At 52.1% G+C, this 22243-nt stretch overlaps 8 protein-coding genes across 8 annotated transcripts; 6 read left to right on the plus strand and 2 right to left on the minus strand.

Annotated features, from left to right (window-relative positions):
- Positions 1–158: 158 nt before the first annotated feature.
- J4E87_004867 (uncharacterized protein) lies at positions 159–1118 on the plus strand (the record flags this gene model as incomplete). Its single annotated transcript, XM_049376484.1, has 2 exons — positions 159–936; positions 985–1118. 2 exons carry the CDS (start codon positions 159–161, stop codon positions 1116–1118), a joined length of 912 nt encoding a protein of 303 aa, XP_049233995.1.
- A 3057-nt stretch (positions 1119–4175) lies between these two features.
- Positions 4176–7281, plus strand: J4E87_004868 (uncharacterized protein; the record flags this gene model as incomplete). Its single annotated transcript, XM_049376485.1, has 2 exons — positions 4176–6084; positions 6140–7281. The coding sequence occupies 2 exons, from the start codon at positions 4176–4178 to the stop codon at positions 7279–7281; spliced, it is 3051 nt and encodes a 1016-aa protein (XP_049233996.1).
- Positions 7282–7381: 100 nt separating this feature from the next.
- Positions 7382–8176, minus strand: J4E87_004869 (uncharacterized protein; the record flags this gene model as incomplete). The annotated part of the gene is made up of 1 exon (XM_049376486.1): positions 7382–8176. The coding sequence occupies one exon, from the start codon at positions 8174–8176 to the stop codon at positions 7382–7384; it is 795 nt and encodes a 264-aa protein (XP_049233997.1).
- Positions 8177–9033: 857 nt separating this feature from the next.
- J4E87_004870 (uncharacterized protein) lies at positions 9034–9663 on the plus strand (the record flags this gene model as incomplete). Its single annotated transcript, XM_049376487.1, has 4 exons — positions 9034–9082; positions 9151–9167; positions 9230–9341; positions 9413–9663. 4 exons carry the CDS (start codon positions 9034–9036, stop codon positions 9661–9663), a joined length of 429 nt encoding a protein of 142 aa, XP_049233998.1.
- A 560-nt stretch (positions 9664–10223) lies between these two features.
- J4E87_004871 (uncharacterized protein) lies at positions 10224–12636 on the minus strand (the record flags this gene model as incomplete). The annotated part of the gene is made up of 6 exons (XM_049376488.1): positions 10224–10391; positions 10444–11795; positions 11842–12122; positions 12169–12293; positions 12350–12476; positions 12611–12636. The coding sequence occupies 6 exons, from the start codon at positions 12634–12636 to the stop codon at positions 10224–10226; spliced, it is 2079 nt and encodes a 692-aa protein (XP_049233999.1).
- Positions 12637–13084: 448 nt separating this feature from the next.
- J4E87_004872 (uncharacterized protein) lies at positions 13085–19177 on the plus strand (the record flags this gene model as incomplete). Its single annotated transcript, XM_049376489.1, has 1 exon — positions 13085–19177. The coding sequence occupies one exon, from the start codon at positions 13085–13087 to the stop codon at positions 19175–19177; it is 6093 nt and encodes a 2030-aa protein (XP_049234000.1).
- A 651-nt stretch (positions 19178–19828) lies between these two features.
- J4E87_004873 (uncharacterized protein) lies at positions 19829–20448 on the plus strand (the record flags this gene model as incomplete). Its single annotated transcript, XM_049376490.1, has 3 exons — positions 19829–20192; positions 20247–20315; positions 20369–20448. The coding sequence occupies 3 exons, from the start codon at positions 19829–19831 to the stop codon at positions 20446–20448; spliced, it is 513 nt and encodes a 170-aa protein (XP_049234001.1).
- Positions 20449–21289: 841 nt separating this feature from the next.
- J4E87_004874 (uncharacterized protein) lies at positions 21290–21958 on the plus strand (the record flags this gene model as incomplete). Its single annotated transcript, XM_049376491.1, has 3 exons — positions 21290–21743; positions 21792–21851; positions 21915–21958. 3 exons carry the CDS (start codon positions 21290–21292, stop codon positions 21956–21958), a joined length of 558 nt encoding a protein of 185 aa, XP_049234002.1.
- Between the last annotated feature and the right edge of the window lie 285 nt (positions 21959–22243).

Raw genomic sequence — 22243 nt, forward strand, 5'->3', positions numbered from 1 at the left:
ATTCCGTAAAAATGATTGTACAACATGTACGACATTCATAGTATAACAGGTGTGATGCGCAGCTGTTTTGTAAACCGAGATTCAGACCACTCACATTCATTTTGTTTCGCTCTCTGTTTATTTTTGTATCTCCATTGTCACTCGTTTATACCACCGCCATGGTGAACTTCAATTCCATCATCGCTTTTTCGGCTTTCGGTCTGGGTGCGCTGGCACATCCAACCATCAAGCATATCGACCGTCGCTTTTGTTCGCTCGAACAGCGCAGCGTCTTCGCCCGCGCGGAAGACCCTACTTCACCCGCACCAATTGCAAAAGCGACAACATGGAACCCGCCTTCCGACATGGTCACCGGTCTAGACCAGGTATGGAAGCAGACCATGAAGGAGAACCCCCAAGGCCTTCAAGACAAGAATTGGATTGTTGATCAGATGATGGCCAACAACGGTAGTATCAACTACTGTGTCCGCTGGAACCACTCGGGTAAAAGCACTGCGAGTGCGCGCGCATCCACCGTCAAAGCTTTGCAGCGCTCGATGCAGAAGTGGTTTGACGTACTCGTTGGATTCGAAGGATTCCCGCTTACTGAACTCAATGTTGACGTTGTCGGCTACGCTGTCAAAGACAAGAGCCTCATCGAAGGTGATGTTACTGGGCTAGACATCTACACCACAACCGATGGTGATGGCGTACCCGAGTGCGATACTCGCTGCTATCGCGCCGCTCATTTGGATGGCGACATGAGCCAATGCCCTGGTGGTGAGGCCAGCCGCTACGACATCAGCCTCTGGCTTGATGAGAGTCTCGAGGGCCAGATGGGTGGCTATGGATACAACTGGGGAGAGGAGATTGGTCCGGACTACTTCCTCAACAACATCGACCAGGACAATATTCACATCTTGCTCCACGAGATGGGCCACGGCTTCGGTCTTCTAGGTATGCTGTGTACGTATTCCGTCATGTTCTGTGCTAACTGCGTGTCAGACTTCTACGATTGGGTACCGCAAGGTCAGACCAACTTCATCATGATGGCCGGTAGCGCCATGGAGATCACCGAGTTCGATGCTTGGATGCTGAGGGATTGGTGGAGGAAGTTGAAGGCAGAGCGCAAGTGGTAGGCTACTACGTTCGTGAGATGTCGGTACCCTGCGCATGGATACATGTTTAAACTTCTGCGGTAGGGTGATGACTGTGAGGTCTGGTGAAATGGTTTTGTTTCGTTCTTCTGTACATATGTTATCGGTTTGGTGTGCGAAATAAGTTCTGCTGCTAGTCATGGCCGATCTCGAGAAATCGTTGAATCGGATGATCAAACTAGATGAATTTTTGCAGCGTGCCGATATTTTTGCGTGAAGGCCTCTCCGTCCATCAACCCGTAGACGAAGCAGTCACCTATCAAGCGAAAGCTATCACCCGCTGGCGTATTGTTAGGGTCTGAGACATCTCCATCACCATCTGCAGTGACTACTTCATCTTTCCGGACGATGAACGGCACATTTCCGCCCTTGAAAACATGCACTCTATCGCCCACGACGGTCGTTCTTGGGCCAATGCCCATGTATCCAGATTTGGTAAGGAAAAAACGTCGGGACGCTGTCGCAGTTTTGAGAGCGTGATGTACTCCAGATATGCCTTCATCAAGGTCGCGCTGTGAAAACGAAGCTGTTCGAGAGAACGTGTCTCGTGAGATGCATCGAGACCACATACTCCACGCCCTATAGGACTCGTAATCGTCTTTTGTAGCTCGGCGATAAGAGCTCTTCGTATCGCGAGTATTCGGAGCAGTACCCGTTCGTATCAAATCCCCGACCAGTGTCCGCCAAAAGACATCCTGATATAGCTCACCAGTAGGATATAGCTTTGATTCTTGCAGGAAGGGAGTAGTGAGCAGCTTCCAGGACTTTATGACAGCGCATGTATCACTGATCTGTGTATGTCTGCTAACCTCGCCAATAGTGGACACGTAGTCGATGTACACAGACTCAAGCTCTAGCGCATTGTTCTCCGGATGGTACCGCACCGGGCCTTCACGGTTACCGCTTGCGTTGTACATGTTCAGTGAGCCAACTCTTTCTATTTCAACCGGAAGACATGGTAGCGACCAGTCCATTACCCAAGAAGGAAGACCTTCAAGACGTTTGCGATTTAGGACAGCTTCAAGGTCTCCTGCAAGGACTGAGAGCGATCCTGTTCGTCGTAGGTTGCCCCAAGTTGTTCGAGTGAAGATTGTCGTCGCATCGTTATTGTAATCAGCAATCAACGCTGGTAAGCCTTGCCAGTCCGTAGTCAATCCAAGGAGAGCAAAGACTTTGTCTCGTTTGTCAGTCGCCTGTAGAGGTCGAAACTTCCAAAGCAGGTCCAGCAACGTCGCGTTTTCGGAGCTACTCTCGTGACAAAGTCTTGTCTCTTCGATTCGAAGCACGAAGTTGCTGAACTGATCCAGTGTGTCTTGCCCATAGAGCGTCCCAGCCAGATCCAGGCACAACGTGTGACGCTGCTGGACATAGTTAACGGCGGCGCTAGCGAACATTGACCAGGGGGCTGAAAGTATGCCGTAGTGTACCGTGGCGTTTCTTGAGAGTACGGTCTCTTGGATGACCCAAATGCGCTGCCACTACCAGTTCTATTGTCAGTCCAGACCAAACGAGCGCACTGTGAATAATCACCCAAGCCCTATCCATCAATCTTGCGAGACCGTGCCACACCCTAAGAGACTGTGACCCATGCCAACGGCTGTTTGTCGCTATCAGACCATGTCTCCTAGGATATTCGATGCGTTCCGATATAGTGGCTTTGTTGCGATCCAGCAACTTGAGTAGAGGGTACGAAATGTCTTCGGCAAAGTCCTGGATTAAACAAAACGCACCGAAAATATCCGGGCCTGTGTTCGCGGCGGGTGTGTCTGCCAATGCGACCAACGGTGCTACCTTACATGTGTGCTCAAAATCGAGCATAAACTCCCGCCGCAGGTCGCTGTCTCTGGAATCACCTGTCCACGCTATCTCGGAAGCATTGCCTTTCAAAAAGCGGGAGCCAATATCCTCACCGAGCGTTGGTTCGCCAAGCCATATGATCGTCTCGCGACTGTTGCTGTATATATCACCCATCAAGCCAACTTGTTTAGTTCTCTCCGAAGCATCTGCTTGGTTAATACACAGCGCGTCCGCCCAGAGCAGAACCTCATGGTCAGGTTGTCGAAGTTTGCGCAGAGCCGTGGAAAGATTCTCAGAAACAGAAACAAGTTTCCCGTTGCAGGTTATCAGAACCTGGCGAGCGACGCCTTCGGAACCCCACGTGTACGAAATTGCGATATAGCGCCCTCGAACATCGTCAATGGAAGAGGCCTTGAGCTCTGCGCGAATGTCATCCTCCCCGGCGCCAGGGTGAAGGTGTAGCACACGAATTGCACGCGTCGCAGCATCGAGAGGGAGGTAAATTTCTTTCTTAGTCTTCCTGGCGCGTCTTCTGAGCTTTGACGCGATGCGCCGGGCCATGGTGGGTGGAGTGTGGACAGTTGTCATCCAGCTGAGAATGCCCTGTGCTTACGCTTCGTGATGGCGCGACTCAGCCACTCACAGAGTGGGCGGCCTAAACGCAAGCTCACGGCCAGCTCCAAAGTCTCGCGATAGAACAGCTCCTGGGAACATTGCTGATTTGATGCGATCGGCACTATTTGGCATCCGATGAACGATAAGGCGACAAGTTTAGTATCCAGGGCTTCGTTGGGATGTCAGCCGTGACGTCACAGGCGCACGATCCCGACAGCTTCGGCTCTAATCGCCTGTGGTGCTCGAAATCGACGCGTCCTCATCATTTGCCAAGAACCACAACGACGCATCAAACCTTTGTTCAACCACATCATTCCCAGACTCTCTCGCTACCTGATGAACATTGAATGAAGCTATGAAGCTGTCGCGCAAGCATGCTGGGCGACTCAGTTAGCGCCCGCAAAAGGAGCGTATGACGAGCGATCGCAGCAGCTAGCCCGTGCCTAGCGGTGTAGAAAAAGGTAAGAGAGACGAACGGGTCGCGTCCCGTGGAAGTCTCTAGTGCCAATAATGCTTGATCGGCATGGCTTTGTACCTTGTTTTAGGACTGCTTTAAGGCCGACGTGCCTTAACCACGCCGGATGCTGCTCCGTCATCACGATCATACTCTTCTCTCGATAGCAGGACATGCTATCGACAAAGCTCCGTCAAGCTACCGTTGCGCTTTTAGCTTCAACCCGCCTAGTTCTTTGCTCCACCAGCAGCGAACATGAACAGTTCAAGGACGTAACATGGGATGACCAGAACTGGGTTATAGCGACACATGCCCTCGATCAAGGCCACTACCAGTCCCGCCTAACGCTTGCAAATGGTTATTTTGGCATCAATGTAGCATCGGCAGGACCTTTTTTCGAAGTGGATGAGCCAGTGGATGGCGACGTTATAAGTGGGTGGCCGCTGTTCAGCAGACGACAAGCTTTCTCGACCATCGCAGGCTTCTGGAATAGTCAGCCACGAACAAACGGAACGAATTACCCCTGGCTGTATCAGTATGGGTGGGAGAGCTTTACTGCTGGCATTCCACATGCTAGTGGTATCGTTGTGGAAGCCAACGGTGAATTCCTGAATGCGTCAGTCAACCCCGACCACATATCGGATTTCGTATCGAGTCTAGATGTAAAAGCTGGAATTGCGAGCTGGCGATACAATTGGCGGCCTGGTGGTTCCGGAGATGGGACAGTTGATGTGGACTATCAGATGTTCGTGCACAAGCTTTATGTCAATAAAGCAGCAGTCAGGCTAAGACTCACTGCGACACGCGACCTCAACGTGACGGTGTACGACGTGCTTGATGGTGACTGTGCGGTTCGCTCAGACTTTGTTGCGAAGAAGTTTGAAGAAGACACACCTACGATATGGTCCGCTGTCAGCCCGGGAAACATCACCGACGTAAAGGCTTATGTATACTCGACTCTGAGTAGCGGCGATTGGGTCAATCTTACAGCTCGCACTGAAGTAGCTGGGGGAATCTTCAGTGGCGGCAATGGCTCAACCATTGCGCAGTCTGTCCCGGTCGAGCTGGTCGCCTTTCGTCCCACCGAAATCACCAAGTTCATCGGAGTCGCCTCGACAGACGCTTTCCCAGACCCACAGAGTGTAGCACGCGATGCTTCGTTATCTGGTGCCGAAGAGGGTTACTACAAGCTGTTACATTCTCACATTGAAGAGTGGGAGTCCATACTAACGCCAGACTCGGTCGATGATTACCACCTACCGAACGGATCTCTCCCGGAAGATCCAGACGTACGATCATTGCACATCATGGCACGAACCAACCCATTCTACTTGCTATCGAATATGGTCGGACCTAATGCTGTGGCTGCAGCCAACAATAATACGAAGCTCGACATCTACAGTATCCCCGTCTGTGGGTTGGGCTCAGACTGTTATGGCGGTATGATATTCTGGGATGCAGATGTATGGATGGCCCCAGGAGTCCAAGTATCGCATCCGCAACACGCTCAGAATGTCATCAAGTATCGCGTAGAGCATTTCGATCAAGCGCAACGCAACGTCGAAACTGCGTATCAATCGAGCAAGAACCAGACCGGTAGATTTACACCCGGAGGAGCTGTATATCCTTGGACGAGCGGGCGATTTGGCAACTGCACGGGGACTGGCGCGTGCTTCGACTACGAGTACCACCTCAACGGCGACATCAGCCTTGCGCTCAACAACCACTTGATCATCACTGGAGATGGAGAATACTTCAACGACACTCTCTTACCCATCTCGAATGCCATTGCACATTTCTTTGGCCAGTTGTTAGACTTCAACGAGACATCTGGGGCATACGAGCTCTGGAATGCTACGGACCCGGACGAGTACGCCAATCAGGTCAACAACATCGCTTTTACCACTGCACTCATGCAACGCCATTTCCTCGAGACGAACGAGTTCAACAGCTGGTTTGGACGCAGCCCCAATGCTAGCTGGGCAGACAAGGCATCCAATATGCGAATTCCAATTAACGAGAATGCTGGCATCATTGTTGAGTATACTGGAATGAATGGGTCAGTAGCGGTTAAACAGGCCGGTAAGTAACCTCCACCTCTTCGACACTTGAGTCACTAATCATGGTTTCTCCTTAGACGTTGTTCTAGTCGACGATCTACTACATTACCCCAACCCATACAGCTTAGCCAACCTGGATTATTATGCTGCAAAACAGTCACTCGACGGCCCTGCGATGACATACTCTTCTTTTGCCGTCGTCGCAAACGAAGTCTCCCCATCTGGCTGCTCGAGCTTTACCTACGACGTTTACTCGTCCTCGCCATACGTCCGCGCACCATGGTACCAATACTCTGAACAACTCATTGACAACGTCGACGAAAACGGCGGCACGCACCCTGCGTTTCCGTTTTTGACCGGCATGGGAGGGACTAACCGCGTGGGTATCTTTGGATATCTTGGTCTCGGTCTCTACTACGATAGGCTGGACATCGACCCCACGCTGCCGCCGCAGATCCCGTATCTGAACTACCGTACCTTCTACTGGATGGGACACGGCATCAACGCTACTTCCAACTCAACGCATACGACGTTGGCACGTCTTCCGCGAGAGAATTATACTCTACCCTCGGCGAACGCGACATACTTTGACAAGCCCATCCCCGTTACGATCGGTACCCGCAGTAACCGCGACAACACAACGTACGAACTCGGCGATGAGCCACTCGTCGTGCGCAACCGACCAATGGGCGAGATACTCACAGTCGGCGGTAACATCCTGCAATGCAAAGCCCTTCTTCCACCACCACAAGGCAATAAGCCCGGCCAATTCCCTATCGCAGCTGTCGATGGCGCCGCAAGCACGAAATGGCAACCCGAACTTGCAAACATCACCAGCTACTTGACCGTAGATCTTGGCGACTCGTCCTTCTACCCCGTCAACAAGGTCGTAATGGACTGGGGCAACCAGCCACCCTCACACTTCGAAATTTACTTCTCCAACACCTCTTTATCTCCATTCGAAAGTCAACCCAACTCAGAACTCGATGAAGATGTGAGGAAGGTAACAGCAGGAGAGGTCGAGATAAGTGCGCCTTGGGATCCCGTCACAGCGTATGAGATCAAGACGTACATTGGGAATCAGACGAACGTCACACTTGAGCAGAGCGTTTGGAGCGGACGGTATGCGCATTTGGGTATTAGCGGGAATCTGTTTGCTGAGAATGCTACCGATGGGGGGACGGTCGCGGAGTGGAGTTTGGTTAGGGAGGGTTTCTGAGTTGTTGGGTCTGGTATTTGATGAAGCTATTGTATATGGAGAAATGACCGCAACGTTGGTACTCGTAGATTATAATGATACTCTTGTGATTAGCGGATCTTCAACCTTGTTTCGTAACCACGAAGCTAGTACAATACCCGGCCCCAATCGTCTGGATCTCTCCTGGTATGCTGATTTCATTCCAGAATCCGCTGACCATGTCGTTCTTCATCTCAACCCCAACGTTCGACAGATCGCCGCAATTCCCATGTTTACCCCAACCCCACGAGATCAATTTACCCTCTTTCGTTACAGCGAGGATGTGGTCTGACCCAACAGCTATCTTATCCAGAAGCGGCAGATTGGGTGGTAGTAGCTTCCACATATTCTCTTTACCCCAAGCGGTAAGAGTTCCGTCGTCGAAGAGCACGAAGATGGCGTGCCATGTCGCACCGATGTCTTTCCAATTCTTGACATGTTCGGGCATGTTCGAGATGATGTTGAACTTGTCTTTGCCGAGGAGATGTTGTTTACCCTCAGCTGGATCACTGACTAGGTATGTGAAGTCCTTGCCACATACGGCCTTTTTAGGCTTGAACGGTATGCCCTCGATCTTGGTAGGTTTTGTGACTTTGTCAGTCAGCGCGTCCCCGAGCTGGCCGAGTCGCGCTTTACCCCAACCGTATACTGAGCCATCTTGCATTATGGCGACATAGTGCCAGACTCCCGCTGTGAAATCTACAATGCAGCCTGACAGTTCAAGCACGGTAAGGGTTCCGTCGCATGAGCCTAGCTCACCCCAGTTGTTAGAACCGTGTATTTTGACATAGCTCCTTGGATTGTCGGGTGGCTCGATCTCGACGGACGCTGACGACTCGCATGTAGCAGCGACAAGAGTGTCATTGTGGGACACCATTTGGAACGGTTCAAGTTGAGGTGTAGGATTTTCCCTCCACAGCTGATCTTTGCGATTACTACCACTACCATAGACCACGCCACTTTTTGTACGAAACAGCGTGTGATTGTCGCCGCCTCCGATGTACGATATCTCGTCCAGAGGTATAGGGCAGCAGCCCGTTGTAGGATTGAGGACTGGCGTTGGGGTGTCGACTATTTCGGCTGCTGGGATCCCGAGTTGACCTTCTCCATTACTTCCGAAAACGTATAGTTTGTGCGATAGATCTGTGGCAAGTGATGGGACCACATGACAAGAGCAAGTTTTCTGTGAGCATGACATTTTGGTATGGGAGTAGTATGGTGTCGATGGATGGTTTTGGTGATGAGAGCGACTGGTGTGCGCGTGAACGAGAAAGGTTGAGTAAGGGTATTTTGTTTTTTTGAACCCTTCTAGCACACACGCGATGAAAAGAGCTTTCCAATCTCTGCTTTCTTATTTTCGCAACGGAAGAAACGTAATCGTGGTGTACACAATCTTTTTTGAACGCTGTAGCGCCTCGCAAATATGTTTGTGCAGTCTACACCAACTTGCACATGAACAATATTAGAAGTGAGGCGCAGTTCAAACTGCAGCAGTAGCTCCAAAGATGCTCTGGATCAAGATCTGAAAATGCTCGTGGCAAGGTTGAAGATGCGCGGCTTCTAGAGTTGACGGCGCTAGCCCGCCGCGACGCTAATCGCTTACAGGGATAGCGGGTCCGTGCGCCCACTGAATTTCGACATGCAACATCGTCGGGTAACTTCCACCCATCGACGACAGCCAAACCGACCACGCCCACCCGTACTAACCGCACGCACATTCCACAGTCGCCCAACATGGCCTCCCAGAGCGTGCAATGCTTCGGCAAGAAGAAGACCGCGACTGGTACGCAACGCCCGCCGCCCGACACCCCAGAGCAAGAAGAAGAACAAGGCTAACAATACCGCCCACAGCTGTCGCCCACTGCAAGGTACACACGCAATGCCACGATCGAACGCGCATCCGAACAGCATACTTACGATGAAATTCTAGGCCGGAAAGGGTCTCGTCAAGGTTAACGGAAAGCCTCTTTCCCTCGTCCAGCCCGAGATCTTGCGATTCAAGGTCTACGAGCCCATCCTCATCCTCGGTGTTGACAAGTTCGGTACGCACACACGAAACCCCAGGGAGGAAGCTGCGAAGGAATCACGGGCAAAATACTAACATCATGGGCAGCCGATGTCGACATCCGCGTCCGCGTCTCCGGTGGTGGACACACCTCGCAAGTCTACGCCATCCGCCAAGCCATCGCCAAATCCATCATCGCCTACTACCAAAAGTACGTCGACGAGCACTCGAAGAACCAGCTCAAGCAGGCCCTGATCCAGTACGACCGCACACTGCTCGTTGCCGACAACAGGCGGTGCGAGCCCAAGAAGTTCGGCGGTCCAGGTGCGCGCGCCAGGTACCAGAAGTCTTACCGTTAAGCGGTATCACTTTTGGGCTTGGAAAGGAGAAAGATGGAGCGGTGTATGGGGGAGCATGGAGCGGTGTTCATCCTGGGCTTTTACATGGGGTCTTCTACTGTCTACTATCTATCTCCTTAAGGACGAGGTTACGTGACATGGCGCGCAACGGCTGCCTGGTACGATCCCCCGGCTTGTGACGATACAAAATGAATACATTGGTTGCAAGAACATGGACAACGGCATGTCGAGTGTGGATGGTCATGAGATTCTCAGTGAAGCAGGATAAATGAATGCCAATCGACTTTTCCCCCGACGAAGCATCTAGGCACTGAAGTGATACACGCAGAGCAAGTACACGGCTGCCAAGCCATATCATGAAGAGGGCAATGGACTCAATTAACGGTCTACTATTCACCATCTCCAACACCAGCGCTTCCATGCATTAACACACATACGCACACACACACTAACACAAGCTATCCAGCAGCCAACCACTTCGCCTTCTCATCCTTCCAGGTACGTCCCTGGAGGTCAAGACTGTTGTTGGTATAGCCGTAGATTTTGAGAGGCGAAGGCTTCTAACCATCGCTACCGCTGCTCCTAAACGCCGCACACAGCGCGGCATACTGGTGTGTGAGATCGAGGACGTGCTGGGGTAGCGAGGTACCCTGGATGATGCTGCGGATCTTGACGGCGCCCTCTTCTTCGATGAGTTTCCGGATTGTGTAGAGGAGGGAGGGTGAGAACTGGGAGTTTGTTAGTTTCGCTATCTTGTTGAAGGGGTGAAGGTAGACTTACCTCGGAGTACCATCGGTACTGCCAAGTGACCAGTCTGATCAACGCGGCTGTAACGTCTCTGACTTGTTTCCTCTCCTCGCCCAGCTTCAGGACACCCCTCATGGCTTTTGGTGAGAACTTAATTTGCAGGCAGTTCTCGTATGCTTCCACTGCCTCCTCTGTGTGGTGTAGTCTCTCAGCGAGTTCACCCAGGATCTCCCACTCCTCACTGCTCTTTTTGTACAGAAGTTGTTGCTGCCTGTACTGCGCCATCTCAGTTCGCCATATCGTGTATACGCGCAGATCCTCGTACAGGACCATGAAGAGGTTGTCGAGCCAGCGTTCGCAGAGGCGCTTGTTCTGGAAGTGTGTGTAGTTTGGTTGCGAGGGGTTGCCGTTGTTCGCGGCGTCGTGTGCGTGAGGGTCTTCGCTGCCGGCTTTCACAACTTCAGAGGCGACAGTGTGCATGGGCTTCTCGAGATCGTTGACTGCTTCGGCGGCCGCAGACGATGATTCGCCGTTCGTGTTGGATATCTCAGCGGAGGAACGTTCCTCGACTTCGCCATGGTCACCATTTGTTTGCTGGGCGTGTGTGTTTGGAGAAGGAGAACGGAGCGCTGTTGTGCTGGCGCTGCGAGAATGCGGTTGCTGTGCGGTCTTTTCATGGCGGTATTCCTCCTCCATGACGAAGACTTGGCTTCGTATCTTGAGTAATTGATCCCAGCCAATCTTCTTTGTAATCTCGGTCAACAGAATGTAGGCTTTGAGGAAGGTACCCTTGAAACCCGCAGCGTGCAGCTTCCTCAGAGTTGGGTGCACAAGCTCCATATCGTCGATGTTGGAATCTTCAATCTCGTCGCACATGGCTTCTGGCATGACAGGCAGAAAGACTCGTTGTGGCTCGGGCATCCGTGGTGCGTCCTTGTCCTGGTAGGTGAACATGGGACATGAGTTGAGAGTCAACAATGCCATGTCCCACTGCTCGAGGCTGACGTATATCTCTGCTAAGCGCGCCCATGTGCCAAACTCACTAGGTGCAGACACAACGCTCCTCTTAGCAATCTCAAGCGCCAGGTCGCCGCGGCCCTTCTTGTTGCAGAACTCGGCTTGGCAGTCGAGCAGAGAGTAATCCATGGGCAACTCTTGGATGGCCTCGTGTAGCAGTTGGACTGCCTGCACCTCCTCATCTGCCTCGATGTATACCCGCGCCAGTAGGGAAGAGATCTCCGGATCGCGAGTTCGCAATTTCTCGAACAGATTGATGCCTGAAGTATATCTACCGGTGGTATGAATGTAGTCGAGAAGACCCGTAGTCAAGTGGTTCGAGACGAGATTTGGGACTTGGATCTCGGGATCAGATCCTAATTGCCAGCCTGAATTGCGTTAGCGGAGATATCATCATGCAAGCGAATGTCATACCGTTGAAGAACAGGCGCTCTGCTGCATCCAGAAACTTGTGCTCGCTCTCGGTACTTGTGATGGGATTGAATCTCCGCACACCAACGATCTTCTTGATCGTGTCGCCGGAGCCATCGTCGGCATAAGAATATGCGCGCAGTACGCTACACAGGTAGGTCTCTAGCCAGAGTTCGTCGGTGGCTACTCGTTTGTCGCCGCGCTCATCGATGCAGTAGCTCTCCACAGTGCCAGGGATGTAGACCTGCACGCGCATGTCCAGCCGTGAGAAGGCATTGTAGCAGCTGCTCGGTCAGCAATTGCCAGCGCCGCAAGGAGACATTCCCCTACCAATACAGCCCAGAGACGACCTTGTTTTGCTTATCGTGCGCAGAGTATGTGAGGGTGTTGATGTAGGCTGCCAAGCTGGCAGACGAGGAAGCGTCTACGCCGGATACGTGGTGGTAGACGCCAATCTAATCACATGTCAAATTGGGTTCGCGGCCACTGTGCGGTCGAAGGTACTACGGACCTGTTTTGTCGCATTCTTGATGGGCTGCTTTATCAGGTGGACCAGATCTGGCGGGCCCAGCTCTCGTAGGGTCTGCAGAGATTCCGAGCGCGCTTCGATGGCGGAGTGTAGCTCGTCCTCGTAGATTCTAGAGCGGTATTAGAAGAGATTACAGCAGAAATGCGCCATGATGATGTGTTGTGACTCGAAAATAGCAGCAAGGATGCAGGTGGGCGCATATGTAAAACATGTGTAGATTGAAAGCTAGTAGGTTGCGCGTACTCGGGAACAGCTGGCGAAGTGACCATGGCTTCAATTGGCGCCGCAAACGCGGGGGGACGATGGCGGTGAAGAGGATGCTATGGCGGGGGCGGGTTGCTGGCGGAGGGGCTTGGTATACACTTCACAGCCCGGGCGGATGTTTGTCAGGGTTTCGGTGTCCTTGCTGAGTATGGAGGGCAGGCACGGTAGCTCATCGCGGAGGACCGCAGCTGCCAAGACGGGGCATCCCTGCGCTCCATCATTCACTGTCGCGTCGCGTCACACCGAGGCCTCACGACGTGTCATAGGCCACAGCCCAGTCGCATCCCACCTTCTTTGTCCACACCATCGTCGCGCCTTCCATGGTTGCCTGCTGCTCAGGGTCTGTACCACCAATGCTGTGAAACGTCTCTCATTCGCCTGTCGGCCTTTCCCAACTGCCTACAACCACGCACATATCGCATCATGGTAAGTACAACCCGGGCATTCTCAACCATGCCCGCTCACATATCGCAGTCGAAAGCCTCTACATGGCATCCCTACAATGTCGAGCTCCCCGAGGAGACGGCCGAAGAAGAAGTCGACGATACCCAGGAGATTCAGATCGAAGAGGCGCTGAAACTCTACCAAACCGCCCTCAAATACCACTCCGAAGGCCCTCCATCGTTCGACAAGACCGCCGCAGCTTACAAAGCTCTCTTCGAATCAGAAATTTTTAAATACGCCGAATCCCTCTCCGAATACCAGCGGCATGAGGTCTTTGGCGAAGACCTGGTGTTCGACACCATATTGGAGGACGACTACGATGCAGGCCCCGTCCAGTCTACAGGCGCTGCCGACAGCGCACCCAACACACTCCAGCAAATACTGCACCTGTCATACAAGAACCATGGCCAGTTTCTGCTTGAGGCGATGCAGCATTGGATTGCGACGAGTGGCGTATCGCCGCAGATGGAGGCATGGAACAACACACGTGGCGCCCTGAACTACTTTGCCGAGGCTTTGGATAAGGAAGACACCGATCTGGATCTCTGGCTGCGTGCGGCATCTGTCGCAGCTATGCTGGGCAGCAAGCGCCTTACTCGCTACTGTCTGGAGGCAGTCTTGGATGGAAACGACGAGCAGTGGGAGAACCTGTTACGACTTCCTGGGCTGGAGGAGGGTTTTGCCGGACAACAATTGCGCGAGCTTGTAGGACGTCTGGAGGATAATGTCTCACTGAGCCAGGCGCCACTATCCTCCATCAAGCGCAAGAAGCTTTCCGAAACGCTGAAGAGACGCCTAAATCCATTTCCGTTCGCGCCCCTCCCAGCCGATGTCGCCCTCGCCGAAAGCCTACACAACATCAAGGTAGCACCGGAGAGCGTGACCCTCACTCCGACCAAGTGGGACTGGGCAGGACTGGGTGATATCATCGTACGGCAGTTCCTCTCAGAGCAACAGGGCATGACGCCTAACGTGCCTTCTGGTTCCAACATAGTCTTCAGCATACCACCCGAGAGTGAGACTCCTGAGCGCATCGAATCTGAACCACCTGCACCAGTACAGGAAGCCTTGATGTCTGCACCTGCGCCCGCTCCGACCCCGTCGCCACAGACCGAAGAACCCAACACTGCAGCGACCGAGGCGGAGAACGTACCAGAGAAGGATGGCGAAGACACTATAATGGAAGAACAGGAGGCCGAGGGCGAGGTCAAGAATGAGGAGGCTGCAACTGTTGGCCCTTCCAATGTTGCACCAGTCCCGTCGCGCAAACGATCGACAGACTCTGCTGGTCTACCCGAAACCGCAGAGGGTGGAAGGTCACGCAGTAAACGCATTCGGGGTCGAGAGTCAATTCTTGAACCGACAATTGGCAATGCAGCTCAAGAGGCTAGTAAACAGCTTGACACACAACTTGAACCATACACATACGCAGATTCATGCCTCTATGAAATCCTCAAGGATATGTATGCGAAGCTCGGTGTCGAGGGAATGAAGGACCCCGATGAGCTGCGTAAGCTGGTCATGGCGCTCCCTGACGCGACTGCTACAGATCCCACTGACAAGGCCGCTTGCGATTTCTTCACGGGATTACGAAGCGGCCACGTCAAGACTGCACAAATCCTTCTCAGTTCCGAGTCTTTCGATCTCCTCGGTGCGACTAGGGAACACGGACTCAATGCATTTCTGGGGTTTTCCAAATCAAGTTCGAGTCAGGCCTCCAATAAACCTTTGCTGGAAAACCAAGGCTTGAACGCATTCGCAAGGTCTGTCAACAACGGTTGGCTTTCGATTGAAGAAGTCGCATTCGGCTGGATCGAATCTCTGTTTACTCCAGGTTACTGCTCCACAACAGGAACTCAGCCGAGTGATCAGTCAAGCTACCTGCAGTTTAGATGGGCGGAGGATCTCAAGCGCAATGTTGTACAAGTCATTGTTCGTATTGACGAGTTCATATACGAGCGCATGGCTGAACGCGTTGACAGCCTCAATCGGCGGATACTGGACGCTACACATCGGTCTCAGGCATATGAGCTCTCTGCCTTCGACAAGGCGCAGATAGAGATAGTGGAGGCCTTGTTCGAGCTGCATCTCGATGTCTACTCTCTTATCAAACATCCGCAAAGTGTAGTAGACGCCAGCACCCAGATCCTCCAGAGTGACCGTCTAGAAAGATGGGCTTTGCTCGCGCGGGAGGTTTTACAACTTCGATCGGACTGCAGACGAGGTCAGGGCATTGATGATCTAGGTTTGCGCCATATCTGGGCGACAGTCTTTCAAATGAGCGTCAACGACGAGGTTTTGCCGGAACATGTATTGTCTGCCATGGCACAGTTGAAAGATATGTTTGAGCCTTTGGGCGATCACACGATTCAGATACAGAACAACGCCGTCATGCCGGAACTCTCAGTCGCCGCTATTGATCAAGAACTCGTGCGCATTAGTATGAAGGACTTCTTCCTCAAAGTCTTTGACCAAGAGGAACAGGACCCAGTAACGGTTATCGAAAGCCTGGAGCCGATACTGGAGCTTGCGAACACAAACGACCCTAGTACCTCCCCGAAGCCAGACGGCTTAGAACATGACGGCGTTGATACACACAGCTCACCTACTGTCAGCATTGGCTCAGAACAGCATCTCGATCGCGCCTCGCCCGTTCTGGAAATGCGGAAGTTCCTCGACTCTGCGAATGTCAATGTCCGACTCTCCCTCTGGAATAGGTTGCGCGTGGCTTACGAAGCCATCGATTATTCTTCAAAGGTCTTGTCATGCTTCCTTAGAAGTATTGAAGCCCTTGTAGCAGATCTCAGATCTACCAACTTCCAGGAACTTCCATTGCTAGACCGTCAACACAAGCTCTTAACCCGATACCGGGTTATCGATGACATGGTCGTCAAGATAATCCGCATCATCCGAGATGACGAAGCACCATTCGCCTGCCTCTCATATGAGCATGTCCAATCGTCCATGTCCGCCATCGCAGAACTGCTACATATTATATCAGCAGCAGACATGCTCCGAGATCTGATTCGTGTCAATCACATTACCGTGCCTCGAGTAGAATCTCAGCCGAATGCAGCGTTCGCCAATATGATGTCAAGACTCGACGACATACACCTCCGACTCTGGATCCTGCAGTACCATCTGTTCAAAGACGGCATGTCCCAAGATTCAGAGGCTTTCCCTACTCCTTCTGATGATTTGTTCGATTTCATCCGCCATGTGCATCATGCGACTGGTGTACGTGGCTTCTGTCACCTTTCTAACCGTCAGTTCTTGAGGCTTGCGAAGGACGAGCTACTTCGCATGGATGATATCGTTGATGGTCCCAGCCACGCCACCGAGCTCTGCCAGGTACTCCACGATATGTATGGATTGAAGCTTTTCGTCGAGCCTCTGGACTGTCAGAGCTTTCAAACTACGCCAGATGTCCTTGATAAGAAGACTGCCTTCAGCATCTTACCTTTCGCAATGTCGCAAGCTGCTAAGGTCGATCTCAAGGACCTACCTAAGACCGAGCTCAAAGGTACCATCGAGAAAGTACATGCTGCTCTTGGTCGGCCTAAACAGAACGAGGATATCACCTTTAACCGCAAAGTCATTTCCACTTACTTCAAATCGCCCGTCAATCCAGTGGCACTGTTTGGGTGTCTGAAAGGCGTTGGTTCGCTCGCCACGAAACACATTCCTGCTGACGAAGCTGTGGCTGCATCGAAGGGCTGGTACTACATGATGGGAAACATCGCGCTGAGCAAATTCCGATCGCAGAAACGTATGACTCAGGGACCGACAGAAGACCTTAACTACGCCCAGGCATTCTTTGTGCAGGACCTGGAGCACTCCATTGAACGGTGGGAGACCTGGTATCGGCTTGCCCAAGCCAACGACACGCAGCTCGAAGAAGCTGTATCTTGGAACGCAGACAAGATGAACAGCAATAGTGCCGAGGTGGTTAATTTCCAGCGTGCTGCAATCAATTGCTACATTATGGCTGTAGCCTGCGCTACCCGCGATGCTAACATCACGCCGATCGATCAAACCAAGATTGCACAGATGTACACCGAGTTTGGAAACCGCATGTACGCCTCATCCAGGGAACCATTCGGTATGGAAGCATTCCAGATACGGGAAAGTGAAAAACGATTTTGCAACCTACAAACGAACGCCTCTCTATACAAAGAAGTCGTATTTGCCCCGTTGCATGCCTACACTGCTTGGAAATTCGCAAGCACTCTCTACAAGAGAGCCATCAAAGGCAATCCGAACAAGTGGTGGAATCACTTCATGCTTGGAAAGTGTGGTTGGAAGATGTGGGCGGCAAATGATGGTGCGACGCAATATGCCAAGTCAATAGGTGCACCACTACCCCTTCCGCGCGGTCCTTCCTGGGAGTCAGTTGTGGACGCATTCATCAGCGCCATCGAAACACTCCCAGGAAAGAAGGGACGTAGCGGCGAGCCAGTCCTTGAGCCGCATTACAAGCTTGTTTCCATTACACACAAACTATTCCTGCGGGGAGCCATCGACCACGAGAAAGGGGCGGAAATCCTCGCGAACACTTCCTACGCGCAGAACGTCAAAGCTCCGGAGAACAACGGTGACTGGCAGCGATACGTACTCGCGGTATTGAAAGCATTGCGAGCGGCCGACAAGTCAAGTTGGCACCATCGCATCATATCTCGTGTGGCCCATACTCTCTATGACAACGGCAGAGATCCAGTATCGGCCAATGAGGCTAAACATGAGCTTACGCAGCAAATGTTTACCAAGACCATGGCTGTTCAGGTCTGGAAACCTGAGAATGAGCGGCCCGGCCGACATTTTGTCTACACTACACGCTATACCAAGTTCTTCATTGAACTTCTGGATCTCACTGGCGACAAAACCAACTTCGAAGCTCTTGCTAAGCGTGTACGACGCAAGCAGACCGACTTCTTTGAGCACCAGAAGCTGTGGCAAGACTTATGTCTGCGCTACATCAAGATGCTGCGAAAGATTGGCAACGTACTTGAGGGCCAAGAAGATTCTGCTTTCAAGTCTGTCAACCACGATGAGTTCAACACGCTGGCTCTTCGGTTGGAAGCGTGGTGTCAGAACCCAGAGACTCAACATCCCGTGCTGGATGTTCTCCGTGATGCCATTGAACTCAAGCGTCTGAACAACGGCATGATGAAGCCTCTTCTCATCGACGACCTGATTGGCGATGCATACGCAATGCTGTACACTTCAATTGGGCCTTCGCTACCGCCTTTGCAATCGGAGCAACAACCACAGCAGCCCTTGCAGCCTGCACCGCCTCGACCATCGCCTTTCGGTATAACCGCAACAGCTGCAGGTGCTGTACCTATCTCCTCATTGATGCAGGTTCAGGTCGATGGGCCTGCTGACGGAAGTTCCGGTACGCCATTTAACATGTATCATCCCAACCAGCTTCAGCCGCAGCACCCACCGTCAATGCCGCAAATGCCCTCGCAGCCTGAGCAACCCGCAAAACCAAGAGCCAAGGCAGTGGGTCGTAGGGAGATCGCTCGTCGAGCCGAAGCATGTGTACAAAAGATCGCAGGTACAGCTACGCAGCCAACATCAATGCCTATTCGATCGCCTCCACCCAGCGAAGCAGCGCTTCCCTCCATCGTCGGACAAGCCGCCTCACCCGAAGCCGTCGCGCAACCAGCACCTGGACCAGGCACATCCACCGAACATCTACACCCGTCCTTCGACAAGAGCGGTACAGCGACCGCATCTGCCAGTATCAACAACGACGAGCCCGAACGCAGCGCACCCGCTTCCATCCACGACGACGCAGACGACGAGAGCGAGCTTAGCGAGCTAGACGAAGAAGAGGTGGAAGAGATTCATCAGGAAGTTCAGAACGATAATCTGCGTAGATCGGTATCTATTGCAGGAAAGCCTCTCTTTCCTAATCTGGCGGCTAATCGAGTTAGTCCCGAAGGAAAAAGGAATGAGACGGCTGCTGGAGATGATGGCGCGGATGATGATGGCGATGTTATTCACGTTATGTCGAGGAAGGAGGATGGCGATGTTATCCATGTTGGTGCTAAGAAGGATGAGGATGCGATGGATGTTGATGGTGAGAAGAAGTAGGCTTTTTGTCTTTATGAACTTAGTTCAACGGGGCGTACCAGGGGGCTTGACTTCGATTGTGTACTACTATAGATCTGCAGTGTCTTGCGGAGTCATTATGGCGGGGTTGCAACGAAGGAGCCGGAGTCTGTCTGTTTCTAGATACCCATCATATAGGGCTGTATATATATCATATTTACTGGATGTTCTGCACCATCGCTGGGTTTGGGCTGGGCCTATGTTGACGATGGTATGGTAGTGTGTTGCGACCAGGCGTCGCCGACGAGCGACTCAAAACTTTCAGAATCCATTTCATCTCCATTCAACAATGTCCTCTCGAGTTAGAAGTATCACGGACATACGAAACGGACGTTAGGATCGGAAGCGTAACAGTCGTAAACATGAACCAACGTCTTCTGCGAGTGTCTCCTTCCTTGACTCGACGTCGTATCTGTTATTACTTGTAATTTTCTGCATCTCAGATTGGTTTTCCCACTGGTTCTGACATTGCGCTTGCACATTTTTTTACCATATGCGATTGTGATATATCGGCTGGGCAGCAAACGTGAGCAAGCCACAGCCGTATATAGCGATGTCCTTTTCTCTGTTCTGGGAGCGTTACTGCTCACCAAGGCATACATACTCACCCGCCAAGTCCAAAGACAAACACAAATGTCTCTACCCGGCGCTCCTGACAACAGAGCAGGTGATTCTTTCGAGAACCCACTGCTTGACCACGCGGCTCAACGCGACCTGGTCTCCGAGAAACACTATGCTCTGGATGGGGGCCACAATGAAATCATACAGACTACTCAAGCGTGCGTGGCTTCATACATTACGAAAGCGTTTGCCATCCTCAACAGCAAGGGACTCCGCGTGTTCTTGCAAGACGGTCGCATCGTCACTCAGACGCTGCACGTGTATTCCAGGGATCCAGCTGAGAACACTCTGTTGCGCCTGAACGATCCGACGTGGGAGTTTACCAGTGTGAGGACCGCTTTGGCGGAGGCGGCCTCTAATGATACGATCTACTATGGTAAGACTGTGAAATTAATGAGCGTCTTGCAGACTTGCTAATCACGTAGCAAAGACGTTGACTTCAAGTACTTTAAGAAACGGCTTCCCGATCTCCCAGATTTAACTGCAGAGGGCATCTTTGGTAAGTTACTTTTCTTACTACATTGCATGCACATACTGATAGTTCGCGACTAGGTCCAAATTTCTTTGCGAATGATGGAATGTTTGGTACTGGTACTGCTTCTGCTTCTGAGCCTGCCGTTGCTACTTCCTAGACTGGAGTTGTTGATCGGCGTGGGGTATGATGGACTGCAGTCTTGATGTATCTCCCATCACGGCTGGAGCATTGGAGTGAGAAGGTCTTTCTTTTAGATACCAATGACATATGGCTACACACAACACATGAAGACCAAGGTTTTGGTCCAGAATGAGTGACCGAGTCTATGCGCATCCGCTGGGTACAATTGGTGAATGACCTGGAATCTAGGGAAGGCACATACGCTGAAGTTGATGTATACGATACATTGTGACATGACGCTCCTGCTTTTCGCCGCGTCCTTCACCTTCCACTCGGGTATCGCGCCTTCCTCGATCAGCCGTAGCCTCTTGCAGTTTGCGATAGCGATTGCCCAATTTGGAAGCACCTCGTGTTGATTTGTCCGTCACTCAGCAAACTCAAGGCTTGCGTCCACAACACACGACTACGAGTAGCAAGCTCGAGGCCCCATTTCAGGCATATAACCCCGCCTTTTCCACGCTGTCTCTATCAAATATCAAGGCTGCAGTGGCCCCTGACCACCCCGTCGACAATGCGCTCCTTCACTGCGGCGAATGCGCTCTCACTTTCGCGGTGAGGGACGATGATCGAAGGTCACCTGGACTCCGAGTAAAGGTCAAGGTGACCGCTGAGGAGAACCGCCTTGGTTGTATAAGTAGGTGGCTTCGAGCGGGTTTATGGTTCCTCCTTTCTATACACCACTGCTACAAGAAGAGATATCATTCTTATACACTTCAATTCCTAGTAAGTTCTCTTGAAGACGATGGCCTTTGTTCGCCTTACTGACTGTATCATAGAACCTATATATCTTACTTTCCAATTCTCCAACCGAAGACAAAATGTCCGCCGCTGCCGGATCATCTCCTCCCCCTCCCGGCGGCAACTCCAACAACAAGGGCACTAGTCATGGATCCTCTTCCTACCCCAACCTCAAGATCCCTCTCTCAGGAGACGGAAGCACTCCCCAGAAGGCTGCTTGGGCAGGTATCATGTTCCAACCGCCTGGTATCACCAAGAACTACGTCGTCGACGGCGTTGGCCTCTTCCCTCGATACCGTCGTACCCGCGTCGAGGAAGCGCGTGAATATGCTCGACTGTCGTATACGATCCTCGACGGGGAGACCTACGAGGTTATCCCCGAGTCTCAGATCCCTCCCGGCCCCATTGGCAACCCATCTATGCCCCCTGCTGCGGGTATCGTAGCTCAGATGCAGGACATTGTCGCGCACGAGAATGCACTTGCGACGGGTTCGGGGGCAGCAACTGATGCTTACAACGCGCTTCAAGTTCACCGTGGGTCTGATGTATCCTTCTCGCACGATTATGGCTGACGCTGTGTAGACGGTGACGCGTTTGTAGACGACAACGAGAATACTGGTAACTCATCGGAAGACGCTGCTGGTAAGTCGGTTCAGTGATATACCAGACGAAGTCGTACTAATCGTATGTCAGAATCGTCTTCAGATACGTCTGGAGACCGCTCGGCTGGTGCCTCTTCTACGGACTGAGACTTGGCTGTCGGATTGTGCTTTCACTTCGGAGCGAGATTGCGCGCTGAGTAAATCCGACTGGAAAGAGTGGGTAAGTAGATGCAACGGAATTCACCTTGTTAGCGTCACGGCGTTATTAGATACCCCTTGGATAGAAGAGAATACCATATGAGATATAAAGTCGAACTCCGTCTTCGCACTGCATTTATATGAGACCATCGCTCGCGGAAATACTACATGATACCTCTGGGTTTCCCCTCATCAAATCTGACCAACATGTGGCGCGCTACCGAGAGAAGATAG

The sequence above is a fragment of the Alternaria ethzedia genome (genome assembly GCF_023757985.1).
Source record: "Alternaria ethzedia strain BMP 0044 chromosome Unknown scaffold_9, whole genome shotgun sequence".
Classification (NCBI taxonomy): Eukaryota; Fungi; Ascomycota; class Dothideomycetes; order Pleosporales; family Pleosporaceae; genus Alternaria; species Alternaria ethzedia.